The sequence below is a fragment of the Aptenodytes forsteri genome, unplaced genomic scaffold, assembly GCF_000699145.1.
Source record: "Aptenodytes forsteri isolate BGI_AS27 unplaced genomic scaffold, ASM69914v1 Scaffold9, whole genome shotgun sequence".
NCBI classification, from domain to species: domain Eukaryota; kingdom Metazoa; phylum Chordata; class Aves; order Sphenisciformes; family Spheniscidae; genus Aptenodytes; species Aptenodytes forsteri.
Genome location: NW_008796217.1, coordinates 1,453,928 through 1,481,775, shown reverse-complemented (window position 1 = coordinate 1,481,775; position 27,848 = coordinate 1,453,928). Strand labels below are relative to the sequence as shown.

The following is a 27,848-nucleotide window of genomic DNA, read 5'->3' as shown; positions in this document are numbered from 1 at the left end:
TGTCTCTAAATTTAATTCTTTGCTTAACCAAGATGCTGCTAGTGATGCATTCAGTTCAAAACATTGCCTATAGTTTTTCATTACTATTACCATTTTCTTTAAAAACATATCACTTTAGCTTGGAGGTGGTAAAATTCTATACCTGAGCTAAACGAAGAAATCAGATCGGTATCTGAACTTGTCCAAGAATTATTGATTTAATTAGAAATGTTACCACTACAGCCAACAGCCTCATCGCTGTGTGGAAGAACACTAATTTCTGTGAGCATGGAGTGGACTTAGTGGTAACACTTGGTGTTATTTTAAGTATTTTAAGACTTCACTTTTATGTAACTGGCATTATTGCCTTGAGAAACCAAGATCCTGGGAAAAGAAATTATTCTTTAAATTTCTAAATTTCTAATCTTCATAATGAGCATACTTCTTGTCTCTGCTTTAAATCTCTCAGAAAATTCCCATAAGGTATTCTTTTTAAAAAAATATATATTCTTTCTTTTTTTTTTTTTAGAGAAATCCAAGACCAGTGACTCACCAATTCCAACAAAATCTAGATTATTACAAAGCACGTGGAGCAGACTTGATGAACAAAACCCGGTAAGCTATTTCTGAATATGTGTTCACTGAACTAAGACCTTACATAAACAAAATGTTTCATAAGTCACTTTTATCCCAAACAGGAATTACAGGAGTAGTATTAGAAGCACATGTGTTGATTTCATGCATTTATTTTGAATCTTTACCTTGCCTATTATTACATGAAAAATGAAGGTTTTACAGATAGCATTGCAGTCAGATCGCTGGATTTTTTGAAGGCTAAGGACATTCATGCCTAATGACGTGTATACTAAAAGCAGGGTGTAAAACGTTGCCAATGTGAGTTCTGTAGCTGAACTACTTCCAATAATGCATCTAATAGAGATCTGGAGTATCCATGTACCAGAAGCTGTGTAAATTAAATTGAATTAATGTAAATCCAGTTTGAAGTAATTTTTACTAAACCTTTTTGCAGGTTTAATAACCTGCAAACCTGCAAACCCTTGTTTTAGAAACGGTTTGCATCAATACTGCTTAAATTCCTTGTCAGGGCCGTTTTATCTGGTGGTCATGAGTGTAGAGGTGCCTGTGCCCCGACTGGGTGGCCACAACGCGGGTGCCGGTTGCTGGTGGGTGGGGGCTGTTGGGGGCTGCGGGGCAAGCCAGCACAAGACGCAATGCCTTGCTTCAGTTTATACTGTCACAGGCAGTTTCTTGGATGGCATGTGGCCCCAGCCCCATACTGTGCCTGCTGATTCACAGGAACTTGCTGGCTTTTAGACCTTTGCACCTCTGTCAAATTCTGGTTAAATCAGTTACATTAAAAGCTAGATAACATTAAAATGGAGTGGATTAAAAAGCTCCTAAAAATGGAGCAAGGAGCAGAAATTAAAGTTGAGCAGAGTGACTGCAAAAGCATTTTTTTTTTGTAAACCAGGCTTTAAAGTTGGGGAAGGGTGTCAAAAATTACTGCATTCTATTGCATTTTCTTAATGTTTTTACTTATTTATTCTCTTTAAAAATGGTCTCAAGAGTTGCCTAAACTTGAAAAATAAGTTATTTGAAAATTCCAAAAGAAACGTGTCAAGGATTTTGAAAAAATAAATAAATCATAAAACCCAAACAAGAATGACACCTGTTGGAAACCTAAATTGTAAGGAAACAAATGTCCATTAAATCTATGTAGGAATATAAATTCATTGCACACGTATATACAGGACACACACTAAAGGAGAGGAGAAATTGTTTAGAATAGTTCAGATAGAGGAACTGGGACAAATTTATCTCAACACAGGAACATTTAGAGTATGTCAAATGTGGTAAATCTGTTTAAGATTGGACTAAAGAGAGAACTGGAAGATGTAACATTAGGAAATGTTTCTGCAGTGAGCAGAGAGATGGATTAGATCAGCTACCAGGTCTTTTTCATCTTTAATTCCACAGGCTCAATGATATATTTAAAATATCTTAGCAAATCTCTAATATATATTGCTTATTTTATCACATATAAAACTTTTTAATCCATCATATTCATATATTTGTCTCTCATCTCTCATAATGGCTACTTGCTGAAGAGAAAAATGCCTTTGAATAAGGCTTGCTTAAAACAAAACATTTTCATCTTAGCAGAAAACTGCAGAGATTGAATCATCTTCCTACTGCTAGTTTAAAAATATACCATTCACAGTCAAGGTCAATGATGCTTATTGTGATGAAACAAAATTGTTTGCTTCATAGATGGAATTCACGTCTCCTTGATACTCATATTTTTAAACTGATGCCTTACTTTGAAATGCATCTGCTGATAACTCTACAACATAATCAATCAGCATTTTTCTTGTAATTGTTGTGCATGTCTGGTACAATTAGATGGCTAAAACGTAGACATTGATCCGTGTTTAATGGCTGTAATCATCCTTAGCATTAATATATCAGACATTTAAATGGTAAGAAATAGATACATTGCTCTTATTTTCCTGAACTTCAGCTCAGTTTTAACATACCTCCTCCAGAAATCTAGCACCTCGCTATTGTTCATTTTCTGAAGCTGTGATTCAGAGAAATTGCACAATAAATTTTACTTTAGAATACTTTTATTAAGACCACCTCTTGACAAGAAATTTAGATAGCATCGTTATTTTTTTTTTTGTGTATGTGTTCTGAGCTGATCGTTAGCAGTGTCAGTTCATAGCAGAGCCAAATCACACATAGGTATTAGGAGCTGCGGTAACTACCCTTTCTAGTTCTCAAATAATTATGAAACATTATTGCACATTATTGGTGAAAGCGTTTTTTAAAATCATATTTCGACATAACGGCTTAGAGAAGATTTTTGGTGTTTATTGTTCCTGTAAAGTGAAGTTTCTCAAAAAATCTCTTTCCAACCATCTGTAAAATGCAAATAAACTAACTTCTCCTGGTTTAACATACGTCAAAGCAGCAAATTAAACAGTGTAGGAGGAAAACTGATACTTTTTATTAAGCAAAATATAGCTGAAAAAAAGAAACAAGAAAGAAACAAGCTGGTGGACACAAATACACAAGCCCCTGTATAAGCTTTGTCTCCTGCATCTGTGGGCCATCATGATTCCAATGACACAGTTAGCTCAAAGCGTCCAGTGGCTTTGTTGCTTGGGTAGCCTGTCAGAGAAAAAGATTTACTTCTAGTAAATATCATTTTTTGTGCAAAGTCAAGGGGTTTTTTACTGATTGTCAAGGCTCTAGACCTAGAGACAACACAAACCTAGGACTCAATGTGCAAGCCATTATCTTCTTTCTAAGGGGATGTTTCAGGTGAGTGAGTGATGTATACCGCCCTAATCTTGGTGATTAGTTTCAGTAGGCTGAGGGAAAAAAATATGCCAAATACAATAAAGGTTGGATTCTGAATCTCAACCGAGTTATTACTGGTATGACCCCCGAAATCGGTGATGTAATTAGATTCATTGCGAACTGTTGATAACTGACTGACATCTGGTAAGCCAGCATTTGGCATTTCGTCTTCCACCTTCAAAGCTACAGTCTTCATTTTCTTTCTGGAATGGAGAAGACGTTAAACAAAAGGCCCTGTGCTGACTCTTCTGATGCCACATATATGTGATTTAATAGAAAAAATCCCTTTTTTTTCCTGAAGTGTCTCTGCAATACCTTGGGGAACTGATTAATAACTGAATCTGCTAGGTAGTGGCAGAGTAAAATTTAATAGTAATAAATATTTTACCATGTCCTTTTCTTTAAAATCATTAGGACCTATTCAGTTTGCATTTGAAACCATTTGGGACTCCTGCAAGAGTATTTTATAGTTCTGAAGATGCTCTCTTTCTAGTGACTTTGTCAGTCATTCTCAGGTGGCTACAGAAAGACTTTTTGTAATATCGGCAGCAATCAATAAAAGGGAAAGACACCGAAACATCCTTTAATCGTTATTCAGCAATCATTCCTTTCCAGCTTCCATAAATTGGGAAGCAGCACCGTGTCCCAGTCTCTGCGCTGTTGTTCCTCCTAAAAACTCCTGCGTGCTGTCTTTCTTCACCGCCAGTATATGGCAGAAGGGCCCCATACAGCTTGAGGCTATATCTTGTGAGTGTGCAGGCTCACATACTTTCTTCTGCTTTCTCTCATTTTAACTGGATCTATTCTGAGTCTAAACAACTCAGCTGTTGTTATTTTCTGCTTATGTTCTATATGTGTGCGCGCATTTATATTGTGTATTCTAAAAAAAACATATCTGGAGACGAATAGGCAAATGCATGAAAAGCAAAATCAAAATTACTTTTCTAGGTGCTTGCGTAAGTTACAAGTCACCCATATTAATTCATTTGTAATTTATTTTTAGTTAAACTTCCCCAAAGCATTCCAAAACTATTTTTTCCCCAGTACAATGATTGTATTGTTTTTAATTACATGTATTTCTTCAAATTTTTTAAATACAGCTATTTATATCACTAAAGTGTAGATCAGTAAAATAAAACCTCAGGAGCAGAAAGGTCTCTGTGGTTGTGATATATTTCTATGAAGGGTATTTCAAGCATTAATTATGTAAAACAGGAAAATACTGCATGAACAAATAGGAATGGGTTTGCTGATCCCTGGGTTATGTGAACACTTCTACTGGGAATTAGAAGCTTCCTTGCCTCTTTATTTTAGACAGATTAAATGGTTCGACAATTTCCTCGTTATTAATGTTGCATGTAACTGAAGTGAATTAATTAGCCACTGTAGTTAAAAATAAAAAGTAACAATGATAAGGATCATGATCCAGTATATGTGTTATATCCTGAAGCCATTCTTCAGCCAAAATCACTTTTGAAATCAGGATTCCCGTTAAAAAGCGCTTGGCTTGAAATGGCTGGGCTGGGCAGAAGGTGAAGTAAAAGCAAGCGTCATCTATCTCTGCCAACCTAAAAATACAGTCTAGTGGTAGTTTTGCTTGTTGAAAGAAATGTTTGGGTTTGAGTTATTTTAAACATTTAAGAGAATTTAATGTAGCAGAAGTAAATATTAAAGCAGCCTTTGAATAAGAAGTGCAAAAAGTCAGTTTTATTAAGTTTTCAATGCTTTAGAGTCTGGATTGCTTTTTGTCATGTTTTCATTCTTTTCATTTAAAAAGGCAAATTAAGAAAATTGGGACAAACTTGCTTTGTTTGGGATTAGTCTGCATTTTTCAGGAAGAAAGGGCCAAAAAAATTTGTCCACTACCGGTTGAGAAAAACTCGCACCACATGCAGTCCCTGTGGTTCCTGTGTATATTCCAGTGCAACTGTGGTAAAACACCGGCTTTGTAATGCTCAGATCTTGAGGTTTTTTCCCCCATTTTTGGAGAGCAATGCATGCAAAGCGTTGTCATGGTTGTCTGTCCAAACCGTTGGCAAGTATGTGATGATTTCTCCTCTTCTTTTTCTCCAGCGCCAGTGCTAAGGCTGCCCCACTGAACATTAACAAAGTCTCCAACAGCTTACTGAATTTTGGCCGAAAGCTCATCGCTCCGGCTATGGCTTCAGGAGGGGCTGGGGGTGCTCCTGCCGGCGGGAGCAGCTTTCCTCCCCCTGCAGTGCCCATCAGAAGCGCAGTGGAAACCCCCCAGCAGCAGCACCACCACCACCAGCACCACCACCACCACCAGGCACAGCAGCAGAGGATGATGAAGTCCGAAAGCATGCCAGTTCAGCTGGGCAAAGGTAAAGGGGAAGCGTGTGGCAGTACCGCGACAGAGGGAAGCTTTGTCGTACGTCTTAAGGACTGAAGAAAGTCCTTTTATTGATTTTTATATCGATGGGTACATATTTGGAGGAAACAGAAAAAGCAGAATTTTGTTAAGCAGGACGTCTATGCTAAAGTACAACAGCACGTGTGCAATGTAATACAGAATTAAATGTTATCTCAAGAATGTACAAATACTATAGGAAGTTCTGAAGCTTTAAAAAAATATTAACCAGAAATTACATCAGACATACCAACAAACTAGATCATTACCATAAACATTAGCCAACTTTTCAGTCTTTTAAATGCAACATATTTTGAACTGTAAGACTAATTTCATATAGGGTTTTTCAGGTTATTGGCACAAATCCCATGCATAACAACATTAGCTAAATACGAGTGAAGGAAGTTAGATCAATTACAGAGTAATTCTTAATAAACAAAATCTTATTCCCTTTAGAATGTGTGGAGATTATTTGAGAAGTTATTTGAACAATAACATGTATTTGCCTTTTAATAATTTGTGATGGCCCTCTGCACTTTCTCTGTTTAGTAGATACTACTTCTTTTTCTTAGCCTTTTTTTTATATTTCTTGAGGACAGTTTTTTAAAACAACAAAGTCACAAGCTCAGCTTCAGCAGTTGTTTCCTATACTCTGCCAGGCTCAAGGTGCGTTACTGCTTTTCGTCTTCAGACAGCCTATGGCAGTATGCTCTTTGCAAGGAGTGTGTAGAATGATGCAGTATCTGCTGCTTTTAGCAACTCATCCTAAGTAATGGTTGTAAGTTTGAGGGCTAGTGCTGGTTGCCCTGAACCATTACGTAGGATTGCATCATATTTTTCACCAGATTTGAAAGTGTAAGAGAAGGGAAATAACACTTTGTAGCTGAAGTTGTTCTTTCTCTTTCCTGTGGCACGCATATGGTCCAAAGTTAGTCCTTTCATGGTGCATGGCATACCCACCAGACACTGAGGGAGCAGAACTGAAAGGTACAACTGTTCTCTTGAAGCAGAGATACAAGCACTTCTGTAAGGGCCACTGCAGCTGCTTGGCAAAATCCAGATACGCAGCTTCTCTTAGAATCGTAGAACAATCTCAGAAATTGCTCCAGCAAGCGTTTTACAGTGCAAACGTGAAACTGAAATGCAGTGAATCCTTGATGCAAATCCTGTTCATAACAATGGAAGTAAAATTAGGCGTGGAACGAAATTATTTCCACAATTTTGGAGAAGCTCTTTTGTTTGCTTTTTTAAAAGTTTTCCATAGTTCCCTTATCACATTATTCTTTTTTTACCTTTTGGATTGAAAAGTGGTCCTCAGGTGGTTATTTTCATTCCCTGCTTAATATAAAAAAAGTGTACAATTTGAAGCAACTTCTATAGGTGGAATCGACTGTAGCTTAATCTTTATCTAGCTGGTCAAGGACAACCCTCTTTACACTTGTATATGCCATTTTCCCTGCTTAATATAAAAAAAGTGTACAAGTAGAAGCAACTTCTATAGGTGGAATCGACTGTAGCTTAATCTTTATCTAGCTGGTCAAGGACAACCCTCTTTACACTTGTATGTGCCATTTCTTGCATCATGCAGAAATGCAGCTTACACTTTCCATACAAGAATCAGAATGAAAAATTGTAGTTATGTTTGGTCATTGTCATGTACAAGCTGTGCACATATTTCTGTATCAACAGGAATATGGAGATTTGGTAAAGTTATCAAGAAATTATGCAAATTTATGATGTAAGGCACAGAGCATTTTCATGGTAAGAGGAAATAAAACATACTGCAACGCTTCGGTACCTGCAGCTTCCTCTCACCCTATTCTGTCTATCCATATTTGGTACAACACTTGCAGAAGTAATTTAAAGACAACAAAATGTAAATATACTTTTTTTTAATCAGTTGAGATGACAGTGAGTTTTGTTTTACATATTAGTGCCATGCTTGTTATTCCAGACCTGTACAGTTATCAGGATATTGCCTGTAGTTGGATAGAAGTTTTAAATGACGGCAGCTAACTATGTTTGCAAGTGCCATAATTGATATTTTTAAAGAGAAACCCAAAATGGCAAAGGAAATATAAAGTCTCTCAGAAGCTGCCCAGTGAATTCTCTCTGAAGTAAGTTTAAATGTAGGAATAGCTTAGCAAAAAAACCAAACCCTATTTGCAATGACACTGTGGCGGAGACAGGCTAAAAAGACCCTTTTGGAGCATGATGCAGATACCTTTGTAAACAACTCAGCACCATCTCCATCATGCCTTAAAAGTGAAAATAAGTCTTTTCAGTTCTGTGCAGAAGGACAGTACCACCACCTCAAGAAAGTGCTGTACAGCGTCTCTGGTGAATGAGGGCACTACCCGTAGCTCTGAGAAGTTGCGAGTACTTCTATCCCAGGCATTAAGATTTAGGATTTAGAATATATCCACACCCTGAGAAGCTCTCATTCCAGTCCTGTTTGTGCTGAACTTTTTACATGCCTTTTTACCTTCTGCACTGGCTTTTTTCAAACTCTGGATTCTGCTCTAGCTTTTGAGTATCTAAAAGCTATTTGGCATGGTTTGTAACTATAAGGCTCCTAAGTTACTGACCAGCTGTCACTAATTGTCTTATGTTCTTCACTGTGTTTTCAGCTCTCTTCAACCTCCTGGAGCTTGGTTGGACGAGGCACAATTTAGGATTTAAATTGATAGACATTTGCACTTCCAGTTGATCTAACACTCACAGATGCTCAGTTGGACAGTATAACAGACTGAAGTGCTGTAAATCTGACAGGCATCAAGTCATGAAAGAAGTTATCCATTCTTCTCATATTGTATTAGTCCTTTCAGGTTTTGAATGCTCAAGCAGTGCTGATAATTTAAATTAATATGTAGAGGGCTACAAGTTTGAAGAGATTAAATTAATTGCCTGATCTACTTCTTTATTAAGTGTGAAGAAGTCCTTGGTAACAAAATACCTTGCAGGACTGGCAAAATAATCCTATCCCAGCTTTAACACCTCTGTTCAGACAGAGTTACCACTCACAAACCAGCAGCAGTGACAGGTGTCATTCATGCTGCCACCTCCAGGGGTAGCTTGTGCTGTACTCTAGATGAGACATGGTTGGTTTACATAATCGATAGTAATTATTTCTCACTCTGAAGTTTTGGTACTTGCTGAATTTCTTCAAGAAAAAATGCATATAATTTAGATAATGTAAATGGAAAAAGAGCGGACTAATATTAAAAAAAAAACCATGATTGCAAGCCTGTGATTCCCGGTGAGTTTTCAACATTACAAATCACATTTGAGCGAAGTATCCAGACACCTAATTGGAAATTCAGTTCCTCCTAATAATATATTAATCCCATTCAGCCTGTCCTCAGCACAGAAGAAGATTGGGTATCATTACTGATTACTTATGCAAGGTAGCCTACTAATAGAAAAGGGATTAAAATATTCTCTTGATTCTACACAATGAAGGAATTCATTGGCACAAAGGTTGAATTCAAATCTTGAGTTCATTGGATTGTCAGTTGAGTTCGTTGTCTTGAAAGATAAAAATCGATAATGAAAAAATACGGAAAAAAGCAGAATTGTTGCCCTTTGTGTTCCACTGGATTCTTGAGCATTCAGAAACTGGATACTCTTTGATTACCAAACGGCAGTGTGTTGCCAGAAAAAAAGCGGTTCTCATTCACTTCTTCCCTGATAGTGCCAGATACAGTTTTCCTTCTAGGTCCTTTCATGCTGAAACCCAAAAGGCTTTTGATTTGAATGCCGCTTTGTCACAAGGACACGTTAGGGGACCAGTTTGAAGATGAAGTTCTACCAAAACTGTGATCAGCTATTTAAAGAGTTTCTAGACTACTGTTTGTTTTTATGAGTTGATACTTCTGCGGTATTTGTTGTAACACGAACAGAATTTCCACAGTCACTGAATATGCCCTAAAGAAATGATCTCCATATTTAGAATTATTTATGAACTGTGTCTAGAAAATGAGTATGCTTTTTCAGAAGGAAAAAGAAGTTGTCCTTACTGATAGCAGAACTGAATAAAAATTAAAGGAATAAAACACTGATTAACAAACACTTTTTTTTCCTTTTTAAAAAACATATAGATATACATATTCTTAGGTAATTACGAAAATTTATTGACAGTAAGAATACGATGCTCCCAAGCTAGCAGAACGACACTGTCAGTGTAAAGTACCAGAAACAAAATGGGTTTGATCGTTTGTTTTAGTTTAGATTTTGATATAAATCAGTCTCTTAAAAGCACTGCTTTTTTGCACGTGTCTGAGTGGGGCATATAACGCACTGATTGTTAAAACTCCCCATTTGTTTTTGCCTGCTCTTACGCCGCTCTCTTACCATATCGTTTGTGTTCAAAGCAGGGTCTTCCAGCTCAAAACCCCAAAGTTGCAGCTCTTCGCTTCAGTGAATTGCATTTGCTGGGGAAACCTTCTAACGCTGTTGTTTGTTTACCAGGCGAGGCAGGCGCAGGCAGCGATGCTGCGCTGCCGGGCCCCGGGCAGCATCCCCCTGCCCTCCCAGGTACGGCTGCTGCGGGGACAGGGGGGGGCTTTCTCTGCCTGCAGCGTTACCCTCCGGCTGCCCAGCCACCCCCGCGGGTTTTGCCGTGCGTGGCGTCTCCATCCACTGCCGTTGTCCATCCACCGAGTGGCACTGTTGTGTAGAGAGACAAAAGCAGCTCCGCTCCATCGCGCCCTGACTGTGCTGTGTGTGCCCCTGCAGTTACATTCGCCGTACGCCAGCATCCGTCTTCGTTAAAAATGTGTATTTGCCTTGTACTTTGTGGTCCATGTCACGCTTTGTCACGTGGGGCGATTCGACCATCGATGTCTCTTTTAGTTGCGTTACTTCCCTGTTGCTATATTGGAGGCAGGTATTCTGAGCTGAACGTCTACTTCAATGCTCTTGACTAAAGAGGAGCTTACCTGCCTCACCCTGAATAATAAGCGTATGGATTTGTGTGGTGAGGTGGTCTGAATAAATTTTAAAAGTGCTGGAAGTCTTTGTTCCAATTTCAGTGTAGGAGAAAAAGGGAAACTAATTTATCTGAAGTTAAAAGTTTTATAAAACTCGTATCATTCTTTTTGCAAATTTTAATACTCTACGTTCTGACTATGGCAAGTACAGAGTAATAGATGAGCAGAGCTGAGTGGTTTTGAATTATAGATCGCGCCTTACTTCTGTTCTTCTTGGTATCTTTGTCCTTGCTCTCCTTATAACTATGAAAGCTATTCTTTTCCTCTGTAGGAGTGAGCCATCATTTTTGCATGCCTTTTGTGCACGTCTTCTCTGACTTTTCCTATATTTTAGTAGAGGCCTCCAAAGTTCATGATTATCTCCCCTATAACTTAACTCAAACTTAGTAAGACCTGCAGCTTGCTTTTCTTTCATCATAAGTCTGCTCTGCTCCTCTCGTCATCATCTTTTACTTTCTTATAAATCCCTGTTATAGATCACATTACATTTAAACTTTCCTTCTTCTTTTCAAAACATTTCATGTCTCCACCCTCTGCCCTGCCAGCAGTACCAACAGTTCAGTCCCTTTTCCCACTTCCACATCCATGTATTTTTCCAAATGATTTTGAGACAGAGCATTTTCAACCCTGGGCTCAGCCCCAGTATCACCAACAACAGGCAAGGAGTGAGCCAGTTAGAAGCCAGCACACGGAGGTAACGCTGCTCCTTTTTGCCTCAGAATGGGATGTATTTTTAGTGCACGAAATCCTGTGCATCATTACTGTGAACTATTTATGGATTTTAGTGTGCACATACATATTTTTGAGACATCCTATGCAGTAATGTGTTCTGACTACTGCTTATGTCAGGGATCCTTAGCTCTTTGCTCTGTGTGCCTCATAAGCGTTTATTTGATTTCCATGCTTGTGGTTTCTTCAGCCTGTTTCATATAGGCTTTAGGACTCTCTGGTATACGCTTAGATAGTCAGAGATTAGATTTTTCTAATCTTCTTTTAGGAAGGCATAATGTAGTTATCTGAGATTGATAGAATGAGCAGAGGAAAATGAAAGTTTTGATTCAGTGATGTTCTCAGGTTGCCGATTAAGCTGCTAAAGAAGAAGGAGATGAGTTTGGTTAGTTATTAACTGTAGTTTATTACATCACTTTATGCACTTGGATTGTAGCTGGAGGCTAAGAGTTCTGGTTTGTTTGGCTTTTTAGCTTTTTTTCCCGAGGAATTAGAAACTCTCTCGAATGACCTTCTTGTTGAGCTATTGAGTGAGGAGAACGTGCAACACTGCTTATTAAGAAAATTGCGGAATCAGTGAGACACACAACAGAGAAGATACAAATGGCATTTTGTGTAATCCTCCCGAGAGCCTGAAACCTCTGCATTGCCGCTACAGTGTTATTTCCAAAGTTACGTGAGGGTTGTTAATGCCTCAGAAATCGGTACACGCATAATACATCTGAAAGACTTCAAAAGCATCATGGTGACTTCAGTTAACTGTTCTTGCAGCAGCTCCACTAAACTTCTGTGTTGGGAAAATGATAGGTGGCTTTTTTGTTACATTGGGGAAAACATGCATGATTGGTGCGGCTTGTCTTTCAGCTTTCTTATTTACCAGTGCAAAAATGATGACTCCTCTGGAAATTGGAGAAGCCTGTTACAATCCAAGAACTCTGCTTTTTGACTTGCAACACACTGTAATTATTCATAAGGGCTATTCTTTCTGTCTTGCTTAATTCTTAATCACATCCCCAAATAATCCATGTCACAGTGCTGTTCACAGAGTTGGAGTCAGAGTAAAAATTTAGTGTTTCCTGATGATAATTTTCTCAGATATGCTTATTCAAGCAGAATGATCAGGTGCATCCCAAGCTTTCTTCTTACCTGGGTATAAAACGTATAGAAATAGTATTTTTATCACTTCTGTTTTACTGCATCTCTATCTTAGTTTCATTACGTCTTGTATTGCTTTTATTTTCCATCTTCATTATATTTTACAGTCCATAAGAACCAGATTAGTCAAAGCTCTTGGTGCTATTTGAGCAAATGCCCTTTTAGGACAGTTGTATTGTTCTGTCCACAAAATCCCAGCTATACATATTTCTTCTCTTGTTTGGTTATGCAAGTAGTTGCATATTCCATTCCTCTAAACTGTGATCTATCTTTTGAAGTGTAGCTCTTCAGTAAGCAAAGTGGTGGCCGTAAGGATAGTTCTCTGTCTTTTCAATTTCCTATTATATTTTGGACTTTTTTTTCCTTAGACCTGAAAGACAGAATATAGAAAAAAAAAATCCTTACAAATAATTTTTCCATCATTTTACCAAGCTGTATTATTTCATGTGCATGGGTTCCTCAAATATATTTAAAGTGTCCCTCTCTCAATGTTATCTATGAAATTTTACCACATAAGCTGCTTATTTGCAAGTGAAGTAGGTTAAGCGCAGGTCATGCAGTGGAGGAGTATGTGAAAAATATACATTGCTCCTTGTTTAACTTTTTTTTGTTTGTTTTTTTTAATCTTGATCCTATGTGGAAGATACCTTCTTATTACTAGGATGGGAAAGAGAGCCCATTTAGTCTGATTTACATAATAAAATATTTTTTCATTGTACTTTACTCTGTCTACCAAATAGATTTTTTTATGTTTAGCATTTATATTGGCTGCTTTGCCTTAGCTGTGTGGATTTCTTTTATAAATGCTTTATTTGCTAAAATAGGTAATTTCTTCTGTTCCAAAACTATTTTTAAGTTTTACCTATTGTAAAGCCACATTTCCATTGTGAATTGCCACGTGAAATGCATAAAAAGTCTCCTTCTTACATAAAGGCAACTGTAAGGATAATGGTGTTGCCAAGTGACATGATTTTATCCTAAAATTAGAAATCTTATAAAAACTTCCTTGTAACTGAATTATTTTTGCTGTTTGCCATGCAGTGTTTTCTCCTTTTCCATTTCTAGAATTATTTACAGAATTGGAGATTCATGTTCACCTAATTAATGTGTATCCCATTTCTCTTTAAAATGTGAGTTAAGTGAGATCTTACAGCCTCCATCTCCTGCGCTTTAAGGAAGCTGTTCAGACTAAGTGGTAGGTGATAAGTGACTAGAGGAGGGCTGGGAAGGAACAGAAAAATGCAGTTGAATGAAGTTGGTGGGAAGGGAAGAATATGTAAAGGAAAAAGTTGGAACAAGGAAGTCGCAGAAGCAGAAAAGGCAATGTGGAGGGGTCTGAAGAAGAGGAGGAGGCAGACAGAGGAAGGTCCACAGGAGTATGAGAGGCAGGACATAGAATGTAGGAGGGTCATGGGAAAGAAGAGCAAAATAAGGCAAGAGAGAATGAAGGAGAAGGTGGGAAGCAGTTTATACGCCAATTATCTTCCAGAAAACGTTGAGAATATTAAACGCAGATCCTTTTCCGGGGTTTTGTCCTTTTTGGTCTGTTTTGTCACATGATGTTTTATTCTTTGCTAGTTCAATCTCTTTGCATTTAACAGTCTTCTTGCTAAGAGGACATTTTAAACAGATCTGTATTTATTCCCTTAAGAAAATGTGCTGGTTTCATGTGGTTGTAGCTGTGCAATATATGCTGCGTAGCTCAAACACCGCGGAGAACTTGGCTCGGGCTTTGTCTCCACCCGGCAGGTGGCCAAGCACGGCACCGCTGACTTCCACACCACTTTGAGGACAGTTACCCCTCTAGATCTTAAATGACTGAATTAAGTTAAGATGTTTCTGTATGAGTAGGTTTTGCTAGTTACTTCCTTTTGTTTAAAATGTTTGATCGCAACAGAGCTGGTCTCCTTTTGTATCTAAATCTGAATTTCTTTCTGTGTTTTCTGCAGCCTTTTCTGCCTCTATTTTCTTTCATTTCTTTGTCTTTTAGTTTTCTTTCATTTTCTAGAAAGTTGTATCATGGGGGAAGACCGCAATGCATGATGAAGGGGAGACTGTCCCCTTCCGGAAAAGGAGTTAGTTTTGTATTTTCAGAATGGGTAGTGCATCCACAATGACAAAACACTAAATAAATTGTAAGGTCTGTGCAATAATGTGTGGCACATCTGGGAGTAAAACTGGCATAGAAAGTGGGAGCAGCTCAGAGCAAAGAAGGATGAACCACTGGCATCTGCGAGGGAGGTGGTTTCAAATTCGATCACAGCCTTGCAAAGGAGATGAAGCTGCACCTGTGACATCTGAATGATGTGGTTTCAGAGGATCATTCCTGATGCTATAGATGGTAGCATGAAAAGCACACCAAAAACAAAGGAATGGAAAAAGGGAGAACATGAACAGCCTCATCAGAATAGCTGCCGAAACAAGAAAAGGGAAGAATTCTAGAGCTTTAGTTTTACCTGCTATTTTACTTTTTTTCAGAATGGAAAATTCTAGAATTGCATTGGGTCACTCTGGATTGACTTCCTCATACACATAACAGAAAGGTTTTTTAAAACTACCATCTGTCCTAATGCAACATTTTCTTAATGAAAGTGAATGAAAACTGTCATATTGGTTTTTTTCTTCTGGAGCTAATGGAAATAGAATTTTAAGTTAAGTACTTCAAAACACTTTGTGGGCCTCAACTGGAAGAAATGATCCTTATCAAAGACTGCCTGACTGCATACAGTGTCATGGTGAAACAGCCCAGGCATCTACCCAGATGTCTTCGCTATGACAGTGGACAACACTAGATTCTTTTGAAAAGCTGCATGAAATGACAATAAGTCTATTGAGTAGACTTCATCAGAATGTCCGTTAGGTGGAGATGGCCTTAAAATTTGAAGCATGAGAATTTACATTCTTTTCTGAACTTAACTTACTTTTTCCTGTTGTAAGTCTAGATATTGTCATCTAGATATTCAATGTCCAACCCATTCTTGGAATCTGACGTTCTTGTTCTTAGCTTTCTTTGCCAAGTTTTATAGTTTATTTGTGGAAAGAAAAAGGATTTCCTTTGCAGTGTTGATGACATCAGATTTTTTTTTATTAGTATGAGATGGTACTTTTGCTCATTATGCCACACAGGGAAGAGAAGGCCCTCAGTCTGTGGATATAATAGGGTATATATACTGAGATGGTATTCGTATAGAGAGATAGATATATATTGTTCAGCATATATATACACACACTAGATAGATAGTGTGTGTTTGTGTATATATCTATATATACACTAAGATTTTGTATTTTTCTCTCATACAAAACTTCAGTTCCATGTATGTCAGAATAGTCCTTCAATCTCTCAGTGCATGCTGACACACTTCAACGTTTCATTCTGTGTTGAGCTATCTGTGAATCTCAGTGAATGTCAATTAAGACAAGGAGGTATTTACAGGGAAAACAAAGTGCCTGTTGATTAATTATTTTGTTACTTTATACTTGCTTTACAGGCCAAAGTTCAAAAAACATCAGTTCATCTCCAAGCATAGAGAGCTTGTCTGGAGGACGTGAATTTACAGGATCTCCACCATTGTCTGCATCAAAAAAGGATTCCTTTTTCAGTACAATCTCCCGCTCCCGTTCCCAAAGCAAAACTATGAGCAGAAAAGAATCGGTGAGTTCTTTAACTTTTTAAGATATTTTAATGTCACGCTGCATTACTTGTTAGAGGCAACCATTTCTCCCATTCATTAAGCACTTGCACTTGGAAATGTTTCCCTGAGCACACATTAATGGCAAAAGCAGAAATAAGCTATTTCAACTGTTTCTGTTGAGTAACATCTCCATTATGGCTTCCATCCCATAATCCTACCTGAAATGAAACTGTGAAAGCGCCTGTTGCCTCTGAGAAAGAGGAGAGAAGTCCTGCTTTGTTAGACTTCTGGTGTAGTCCTGAAGTTAATAAACAGTCCGGTGGGAAGCACGAATGCTCAGCAGATCCAAACATGTCCATCTGTTGTCCCTGAAATTCCTTAATACATCAGAGGTTTCCAGCGTCTGTAGCATCTGTGGTCTTCAGTCACAGTTCTATTTCTTGCACGGCCCTGACCTTCCATTTGGTCACGAGAAACTATTATTTAAACAGATTGTTTTCATCCAAGAAAATTTGCTCTTATCATGGGTATGTTCCAAAGAAATTCTCGTCCCATCAAAGATATTTTAGGAGCACTACTTTGGTAAACCCTCATATGCCATGGAGCAGGAGGCTTCTTCTTTATTTTACACACACATTTCCCATTGTCTTCTGCTGATTATAGTAACCAGCTACGTAATAGATGGAAAAAGTTGCATTTTTTCTAAGGGGAAGGCATAGGGGTTTTCTCCATTCCATTTTCACAAATGTATGCTCATATAACTTCCTATTGATTTCAATAAATAGGAATTGTAATAGCAGTATTTCTATATTGCAGCATTCTTCAGGTGTTCAGAGGTAAATAGTGTGCAGAAGATTAATCTGAACATCTCAGCATTTTTCTATTTAAACAGGAGAATATTAATTGACATCATGTTTTAAATTTTATATTTAAAATGTTGTAATGAAATGCACAACTTTGCACAACTTTGTTCAGTTTTTGTTCACTGAAAGAGAGGGTTTAATTCTTGTTCTGCATGCTTTAATGTTGCCTAAAGAAAAGCTGTGTTTTGTGGTTAGTCAACAAGAAGCTATGATTTTGGTTTATATCCATTTAAGACATATTGAATTGAATTTAAAGAGAAAAGAACAACTTAATATCTCTCTGCTTGTCCTCATGAGTTGAAGAAAAATAAATATACCAATATTGAACTTTTCTTTTTATGTGGTTTAACAAGATCTAAATCCAGCTTTTGTTTACAACTATTGTCCAGGCCAGAACTTGGGTTTTTTGCACTAGTAGAGTTTAAGAATAATTCCTCCTTAGTTCTCTAATTGGAGACATAGAAGAATTTTCCATTATAATATTCGTACTCAATAAGAACCCATTAACAATTAACATGAATTTCAGGTAAATAATTTCCCAAATTTGTGGTATTTTATTACTGTTTTTTTCAACGATTTTGGAGAAAGATGTATTCATTGGAACAGATTTGTAGTCCTTACAATACTTTCCAGTAGATTGGTAATCGTGATAAAATAAGCAGAGCATAAATTTTCAAAAGAATTCTTTGAACTGTGATTTATACTTTATATTGTAGCATTTTATGATTAAACAGCTAGAAAAGGTTTTAGGCTACCAAAACCTTATTTTCTTACATTCAGTTTTTGACTGACTTTTATTAGAGGGAAAAGGAATTTGTAGCAGCTCCAAGAGGAAAAAGTTTGTTTAAATCTGTTCTCTGTTGCTCAAGGCAATGTTTGGTTTTAGTTTTCCTGTAAATTTCATGATACCTGGTTTTCCATGAAGAGAAGAAAACCCCAAGGAGTTCATCCTCAGGTCCCAAAATAGTTGCATTGGAATACTCCAGTCTCATAGTCGCTTCATTTACAGCTGTTTTCTGGAGGCAAAAGACAACTTGAAAACATAATGGGTTCACATCTTTGTTTTATTTATAAAACTGAACTGGTCTACATTTTTACATTTGTCTCTAATAATTATACAGATTATGTTGATAAGTATTGGGGAAATTACCTTTGTTGGAACATGGCCGTGCATCAATCACTTTATAAAAAGATGCTTTTAAAATCAGTCATTCTTGGTGTAACACATGAAAGAGAATCCATTTCCCCTTCATCTTTTTACTTCTAATTAATGCCCTTCCTAAGCAAAGCGGAAATGGAATACATACATAAAAATACGTCCTTCAACATGGAGTTAAAAAAAGTGATTTTCACAAACCAGGGGACATTACTGTAACATTGTCATGGGATGAACAGGAATGTCATCATCGCAGGTCGCACCTGGAGTACTGTGTCCAGTTCTGGGCTCCCCAGTGCAAGACAGACATGGACATACTGGAGAGAGTCCAGCAAAGGGCCACGAAGGTGATGACGGGACTGTGGCACCTCTCCTGTGAGGAAAGGCTGAGAGCTGGAGAAGAGAAGTCTCAGGGGGATCTTATCAATGTGTATAAATACCTGAAGGAAGGGTGCAAGTAGGACAGAGCCAGGCTCTTTTCGGTAGTGCCCAGTGACAGAACCAGAGGCGATGGGCACAAACAGAAACAAAGGAGGCTCCGTCTGAACATCAGGAAACACTTTTTCGCTGTGAGGGTGACTGAGCATGGGAACAGGTTGCCCAAGGAGGTTGTGGATACTCCATCCTTGGAGATATTCAAAAGCCATCTGGACACGGTCCTGGGCAGCCTGCTCTAGGTGGCCCTGCTTGAGCAGGGGGTTGGACAAGATGAGCTTCAGAGGTCCCTTCCAACCTCAACACTCTGTGATTCTGTGACAGGATAAACTGGAAATGTGACTTGTCTAAATTCTTTCTTTCCTAAAGCCAGTCCAACACCTTGGACTTTCTCTGGGGGAGTTATGATCAAAATTGATACTTAACTTGATTCATTGCCTCAGGAATAGGATGTGTCTATTTCTCATATTAAGGACTTCTTAAGGTAGTAACATTTGCATTATATTTAGTCTTGTAGATCTTTTTTTCCTCTCAAATGCAAAGATCAGTGGAATGACTTTTTTACCGCTGTTGTCAGAAACAGATGTCCCATGTTTTATTTAGTTAAGAAAGTGAATCTACAGCCTCAGGGCTGAATGCACAATATCAGATCATGTTTTGGCAACCCATGGCAGCCTGATGTTTTTCACGTTACTATTGAGTGGCGCTCAGCTGTATGTTAACATGAGGCCCACCAAATGTGTTTGAAAGTCTGTTTTGTGCTCAGCAGTGAGATGGTTCCTTACCCCTTTATATAGTTTGTGGCTTTCTGACAGGAATAACTTAGGTTGCAGTTTCTGGAGCTGTCTTCCCATAAACAAGAACAGGAACTTTTAGTGCGCTCCAGTGCCTGTTATCTTCTGGCTGGGTCAGTCTTGCTGGAGTAAAGTCCTAGAAAATTTCCTCTCGTAGCCTGCCTACTGCCCTCTCCTTTTTCGCAGAGTTGGGAAATTGGGTGCATTTGTGGTCCGTTTATTTCTCATTATGTTTCATTTACATCTCCAGCAACCATTAAGGACAGTCTACCCCTCTTTTTGGCAAATAGCAAAGCTGCTTAGACGTTGATTCTGGCAAATATGGTTGGCTGGTTTCAGTTTCTGGCAGAATATTCTGTAAATTGCTTTCAGCCATAGAGATGTGCCAGAGAGGGAACTTTGAGTCAAACAATATAAACATTTTAAAAACTTTCATTAAAAAAACACAGGAGAAAGATGGGTTTGACTGAAAAGAAAGTTTTGATTTGGAGAAACTGTATATTTTAATAAGTAAATTTCTACATAAAAAGTTTCAAGTTAAGAAAAATCAAATTATCCATTTGGAAAAAAAGTTAGTTTAAAAATTGCCAAGAAGGAAACATTTCTAAGGAAAATCTGGAGCAGTTTGTTTTCTTTACTAAAATAATTTACAAACATGGTCAATCACAATCCTCATTTCTTAGCAAAAAAAATCCTGAACAAAAGTGTCATGCATCATGCTGGTTTTGATTGCACAGACTTTTTAATTAAATCAGATTTGACAACATATGCTATTGTCCCCACAAGCAGGTAGAAACAACTGTTACTGTCTGTGATTTACATAGCTCGTCTGACTGATTTGAAGTTAGATATGAGTACCCCTACAGGTTAGAAAATTAATGAATTCCATTATTTTCAATTAAATAGGCGTCTGCTCTATGGATTTAGGAACCTGATTTTAAGCATACAAGCTTGACAGTTTTGCTCAAGTAGAAGTGGTGTACAAAAATCAAAGAGATAAGAAAATAAATACTAGAAAACTACATAAAAAAAAAATCATGCATGCAAAAATACCTTTGAAGAAGAGCATGTCTTTTGTGCATGATACACATCTTGGAGACTTTTTTTTATTCCCATATATCTTTTCCCTGACCTTTGAAAGGTTTTAAGTAAAATGCTTGTCAGTCCATACTTACTAATGCCAAATATTTATTTGGAAATACAAATTCTATGATGAAATGCCCTTTTTTAGTTAAGCATCATAAAACGTGCCCAGAATAAGTTAGCATCTGTGTACAACAGCCAATTGCCTGATCAATATGTTGGATTTGTTAGGCCTGAAGTTAAAGACATGATGATTGTTCTCGGAGTCATTAAGTTTAACAAACTTCAGTGCCTTAACGTTTAACTGCAGTTCATACTGTAGGGCATTTGTCTTTCTTTTTCTGATGTGATAGGCCAATTCAGACACCTGAAAAATGCAATTTAGTACTTCAGTGCTTGTCTAATTTTAGGGATAGATGAAAAGTATATTAAATCTGAGATGCTGCCAGATCATGTGGACAGAGTTCGTAGAAAAACCTCTGAGATATTTTGGAAGTGTGATTCTTTTCTCAGTTGCCTTACTCAGGCTCCCACAACATGCTGTAACTCAAGTGAAAGAGCTGAAAACAGTACAAGGAAAAATAAGCTGCCTTTTAGAATTTTTTATTAGAAATACTTGCAAGTTTCATATAATTTAGTAAAACAACAGCTGTATGCATGATTGGCAGCTTTGAATCCTAATGCTCCTTATCTTTTTTGGCGTGATTCATTTCAGGGAAAAGAAACTGTACTGTGAGAAAAACAGGAAGTTAATTGCTTAGAGAAAAAGATGAATAAAAACCCAAGTGGCTCTGCAGTGCTTTTTCTGTCATATTATGAGCAATAAACATTTATACAGAACAGATCTGTGGGGCCATTTGGAAGATTTTAAAAATGTCAGTGTAAAATGTTGTCTTTCTCTGGTACAGGAGATTCAGATACGTGCAGCTGAATTATACTTGCCAGTAACTTCTGCGCAGAAGGAAATTAGAATGATATAATTTGAAAGAAGGCAATAAGAACTTTTAAAATTATTGGGCAGCCCTTTAAAACTGTCAGGAAGAATTTAAAAAACACCAAAATCATGAATGAATGAGACTATCAGTAATGTTTACAAAAGGATCAAAGAGACTTAGGAGCCAAGAAGTGTGATCCTTCATTCCACAGCAATCATGTTACCAGCAGGAGGTACAGGACCTTCCCTGTGCATCCTCTTCCCATACATTAATCATGAAGTTAATGTTTCAGCATCCCAGTGGCAAAGGAGAATACATCTGAGGATCTATGTTTGTGGTTTGAGCTTCCCTTTTTTCCTTTTCAGTGGAAATCTCATCCCTTCATCCTGGTCTTTCAGGATAACACCACAAAATTACTGTCCATTTCTGTGAAGAGCTGAGAGACCCGTACTGAACTCCCAACAAAAACATGGACATGAATGAGAAACATATCTCTAAATCAGACTATTGTCTTAGTTGGGGTTTTTTTTGAGCGGAAAGGGTTTCTGTGTTTGGGACATTTTTTTCCCACTGAAATAAATTTTAGGTATGTGTTTAATAGCTTGATTCTTATTTTTGTCTGTGTTTGGTTAAATCAAATCATTCCCTATAAAAACAACAAAACTTGTGTTCCTGTTCTTTTAACAAAGTAGTATAAATGGTGTATGTTTACAGTCCCTGCATAATCGCTATACTTAAGTTTTACCCTCCTTAAACTCTGAACAATGTAATCAGAGATTCTAAAAGCCCTAAATAATAAGATCCTGCTCTGGTCTGCATCCCCAGTCATGTTAGGAATCATATCAAAGGTCAAATACATCCAGAGTATGTATTTGAACATACTGAACAGAGAAGGGGTTAGTGAAACTTTTTTGCGACTGATGCTTAAAAAAATTCAAACTGAGTGTGAGTTTAAAAAAGGGTATGCTTTGAGAGTCCTTCATAAAGGACTGTGTGTATATTAAAATGCTTATTCAGGCAGCAAAATTAAGAAGCATAATTACATAAGTACATCACACCTAATCAACCATTTCAATAACATTCAACCAAATACTTTAGTAATATACTATTGAAGCGTGGAGCATGAACTTTATTCATTGCAGAATATCTATATATTAATCATTCCATATCCATATCCATATGCATTCAAGAATACTTACCGCATTGTTTCAGAGAGCTCTAAAATCATAAAATGGTGGGGTTTTTTCCTCTGCTCACATTTCTCTTACATTTGCCGTAGTGGGCTTATGCAGTCTTAAAGGCCAGCAATGTGTGTACCACATAGGCAGAAAGCCCGTCAGATGTGATACTGAAACACAATGGAGGAAATGGGATTCTCATTCGCGTATGTGTTTGTTTATTTCCAAAATACTTACAGTCATACCATCTAAATTAATATCTCAGTGTTATTGTTTATGAATAAATATTCCAATATGATTAAGTCATCGATGTCAACAGCAGCACTGAGAGAAACCTTTTATCAGCATTTCTGTTCAAAGGGATAATTTCTGTTACCCTACAGCTCTTTCAGTTCTTATCTATTCCCTTACCAAGTGAAGCACTACTGATTTTCTCAGTTGTTCAGTGCCTACCCATCCACAATCAGTTATGCAAAATGTTTTGCATTCCATAGATCTTCCAGCTTTTCATGGTTTTTGTTTTTAAACTGTCTCTCGGCAGTCCCATAGGGCAGTGCCAGCAGGTGGACTTGGGCAGGCAGCAGGTAGATAAGTCCTGCTTGTCTTGTGTCTGCTTGAAAAAGAGGTTTCTTTCCATCCCTACTTTATTTGTCTCTAGGCAAGAGCTTTCTCCATTATTCATGTTTATCCTTCTCCATCTTCCTGCTAAGGAGAGATTATCTGAGCATAGGAGTGGGGTATTTTTAAGAGGAAAATACAGCCAGGTTAGATGAAAACAAGTCCTGCTCTTGCTCCAGTAGCACAATTGCTGGTTTCTAGCTCTGTGACAGTGAGGCTGGTGCACCTGGAAGCTGTTCCAGTAATAGGTTCGACAGTGGGAGCTGTTTTGGAAAATGTCCAAGCCCATGGTCCTTTGCCACTAACATCTCCAGGCAAGGTGGGACGTGGCAAACTAAGCCGACTCCAACAGCGCGACACTGGCAAATTGACTTTGAACTGCTTAAGATGGAAATTCAACAGCAGGACCTGGTGTTTAGAAGCTGTGAGCCAGAGTTTCAGCTATTTTCAGGATTTTAATTGAAATGAAATGGATCTGTCAGAGAGCTAGGGAGATCCTCTGAGGCTATATGTAAATATGTCACTATATGTAAATATTTTTAGCTTTGTTTTAAGAGACAATAAATCAAATAAATAGATAATTATACATCAACACAATGAAACAGATATTTTGCCTCAAAGTCACTAATCTTCTTAGTGGAGATTATAAATAAATATTGATTATAAATAAATGTTTTTTACCTTGCTGTCCTCATAAAACTAGAAGGCAAGGAAGAAGAACAGTTATTCTAGTTTGGAAGAAGAGGAGAAATAGCTGACCATGAATTCTTATTTCTTATATTTCAGAAAAGCTACAGATACATAATGCATTAAAATACACATGTATATATATTTCACCCATCTTCAAATTTAAAAAGAGTAAGAAAAACATCATTTTTCTTGCATTTAAAAAGTGTGGGTCTCCTTGAACAATGCTAACTCTAAAGTATTAGGAATTTGAATGTTGGAAGAGAGGGTTCCCGGGTCATTGGCTATTCTGAATCAGAGTTGCAACCCTTTCAGTTTTGTTGGGTTTTGTTCGCTGTTTTATGGGGGTTTTTTAAGTACAGAAAGGCTGAAATTTTTATTTATTCCTTTAATCCTTTACCAATAATCTGTTGGGTCTGTTTACCTGTGCGTAGCTTGGGAAAGCATTGTGCGATGCCATCCCTTTCTGTCTTCTTACTGAAAGCACACAGAGGAAGTCAGGATTGCACTAATGCCCAAAAATATGTGCCTTTGCAGGTGAATGCCTTCTAGCATTTTAATTTATTGGCAAATTTGTCTTGGTCTCATCCTAGTTGAACATTTTTATCTGTATTATAAAATTCCTTTCTTGTTTTTGATACCTGTTTTCAATGAGAGCCCTCCGAACCAAATAATTTTTTTTTGCAGTGTTGGTACATAACCCGATTTAGCTTGGCTTCTGGGAGTCACAATGGATATTTTGTTGACCTTCCTTTCATCCTTCATTTTATTTTCTTATTTTTCTCAGTCCCATTCCCCCACCCCTTTCAGAGGGTTGTCATGGACGTATGTTCACTAAAGATTACGCAGTGGCAGTTCTGTTTCAGGTTTTAAAATAGGTAATTATTCTTCTGAATTTACTTCTTTGAGCAGAAGAGGATGCATTGTGCCCTGAAATGTTTTAACTCTGACAGCACTGCATTTTGAACCTAGACTTCTAGGATTACTTTTTACCTAATTCGTTTGTGCTTACTCTGATGTCCCCTGATGTATTTTGAGACATACAGTACTACCAGAGAGCAAAATTTCTGTGTTGGAAAGCAACAGGTCAAAGTAATGATAAAGTGGAGGAGAAAAGAGAGAAAAAGAAAAGTATGCTTCTGTAGGTTTTGTATTCCCCTTATCCTTCTTTAAGGTGGATAACTATACTATCATTTCCTTTATTAATCTGACAAAGAACCTGTTTGTGCTTTAAGGGTTCTGATCTAGGAAAGCACTGAAATAAGTATGTAACTATCAGCAAGTATAAAGTTCTATTTGCTACTCTGAGCAACTATGCCTACTAGCACTACACAGTGAAATTAAGAGAGAGTTTAAATAAAAGAAAAAAGGAAAGAAAGATGTTCCTACTTAAGCTACCTCATACCATCCTGGGATTGTAGAAGCAGTCTGAGTTAAAATGGTGTAAAACAAAAACCTGAGCGGGAGTTAAAATGCTGTAAAATAAAAACATGACTCAAGTTCACTGTGCATGCAGTCCAAAGGAACAAAATATATGTTTGTAGGATTTATCTGAAAATACTGTGCTTAAAATATTTAACATTTATGAAAGTATATTCAAAATAATAAAAAACTGGCAGTTGTGAAGATGTAAAGAACACAAAACGTGAGTAGGGTATATTTGGAGATAAATTGAGCATGGGGATGCTTCAAGTAGCACAGGGACACAGAAATATTGGCAGGTAATGGTTCAGCACAGGAAATCAGTACATAACCTCTACTTCTGCAGGAATTGATACCTGAAGGCAGTATCTGAACTTTGTGTCCTCCCAGGGTAATATATTAATACCTGAAATAATTCCTGTTTGTGCAAACATTTCACAAGTAACAAAATTCTCTATGTAAAAGTGACAATATATATTCCATCCCTGACTCTGATATGCTGGGTGACCTTGCATGTAATCATTTCATAGCCCCTTCCACATAGAATGAACTTTCTCTAAACATCTGCAAAGCAAATGCCTTATGAAAACTCTCCTAGAAATTCCACCTTTCCATTGACAACAGTTTGGTTGCTAACATGCTGAAGCCATGTCTATAAGACTGACTAATATAGCCATATTGTTTCCATGTCCTTCCCATATGTGTGTCTGCAGCCATCTGTTGTCTCTTGGCTTACACTGTTAAGTCCTTTAGAGAAGCGGGTTTTTTCTTTATGTTTGTACAGCACCCAGCAGAGCGAGGTCTTGGTCCTGATGAGGGCCCATGAGTGATACAATTAAATAATAGGTAAGTTAAATTAGTAAATTAAATAAATTAAAATTTTGTTTTAAATTCTACTGTAATTCATTGTTTACAAACAGTGGTTTCTGGTTTAAATGTCAGCATACGCTGTAGACTATTCTGTGGCTGGCATAGATTATAAAAAAATTATGGGGGTGTCAACCAACATTCAGCTGTCAGGGGTTTAAGATTAAAAGGTTAAATCTTGTATTTAATTGTTAGATTAAAAAATTAAAACTAAATAAATTCTCACAAAATGGAAACAGTAACCACTGCTATTTACTCTAGGGAAATTTGCATAAAATTAAATGAGAAAGCAATTTATGCCATGCATCTGAATCTTGTTTGACATGTAAAATGCTACCAATATCCAAAAGGTATACTCTGTGTATATTTTATGAATAAGCGCTTAAGTACTGGTAAGACCCTTAGCAAGTCCCTGGCTTCAGGTTTTCCTTCTATCAATCTCATTTTTCCCATTATTTTCCTCTAAATATTTCGATACCTCATCAGAATTATTTTCTAATTTGCCCTGCCAATTTGCCAAGAGCTCAGGGGATGTTTCCTTAGTGCTTTTACTATGAATACTGAAAGAATTGAAAATGTGACTGGGCAAATTAATATAGGAAAAGTCCAAAGGCTATTAACTACAAAAGAAACCCACCTCTAGTTCAAGAAATCCCTGATCTGCAAATATGTGTAGCCTGGGAGAGTATTCTGGGCAGTACCATTACATGTTTATATCATGACATACCTTTTTCGTTACACTTTACCCAACCCATCATTGACCAGCATCAGACAAGACACAAGGAAGACTGGACTGTTCCTCCAACACAATTCTGTCACTTTTTGTGTTATGTTTTTGTATTGTGTTTGCGTGGCAAGGTTTTGGTAGTGGGGGCCTACAGGGGTGGCCCTACAGGTGAGAAGCTGCTAGAAGCTTCCCCTATGTCCCATAGACCCAATGCCAGCCGGCTCCAAGACGGACCCACCGCTGGCCAAGGTCGAGCCCATCAGCGACAGTGGTAGCGCCTCTGTGATAATGTATTTAAGAAGGGGGAAAAACAAACTGTGCAACTGCAGCTGAAGAGAGGAGTGAGAATATGTGAGAGAAACAACTCTGCAGACACCAAGGTCAGTGAAGAAGGAGGGGGAGGAGGTGCTTCAGGTGCCAGAGCAGAGATTCCCCTGCAGCCCATGGTGAAGACCATGGTGAGGCAGGCTGTCCCCCTGCAGCCCATGGAGGTCCACGGTGGAGCAGATATCCACCTGCAGCCTGTGGAGGACCCCACGCTGGAGCAGGTGAATGCCTGAAGGAGGCTGTGAGCCCATGGGAAGCCCGCACTGGAGTAGGCTCCTGGCAGGACCTGTGGACCCATGGAGAGAGGGAAGCCCATGCTGGAGCAGGTTTGCTGTCAGGACTTGTGACCCCATGGGGGACCCACACTGGAGCAGTGTGTTCCTGAAGGACTGCACCCCATGGAAGGGACCCATGCTGGAGCAGTTCGTGAAGAACTGCAGCCCGTGAGCAGGACTCACGTTGGAGAAGTTCGTGGAGGACTGTCTCCCATGGGAGGGACCCCACTCTGTAGC

At 37.9% G+C, this 27,848-nt stretch overlaps 1 protein-coding gene across 3 annotated transcripts in view; it reads left to right on the top strand.

Moving 5' to 3' along the window:
• Positions 1-27,848, top strand: part of TBC1D5 (TBC1 domain family member 5) — a 310,363-nt gene that overhangs the window by 247,694 nt on the left and 34,821 nt on the right. For 2 of the 3 annotated variants that reach the window (XM_009288593.2, XM_009288594.2), the window contains 4 exons: positions 509-594; positions 5,440-5,711; positions 10,208-10,273; positions 16,101-16,264. In XM_009288593.2, the coding sequence (XP_009286868.1) occupies positions 509-594; positions 5,440-5,711; positions 10,208-10,273; positions 16,101-16,264 (588 nt within the window). The remainder of the gene's footprint in view (positions 1-508; positions 595-5,439; positions 5,712-10,207; positions 10,274-16,100; positions 16,265-27,848) is intronic. The other variant, XM_009288595.2, reaches the window with a different exon arrangement.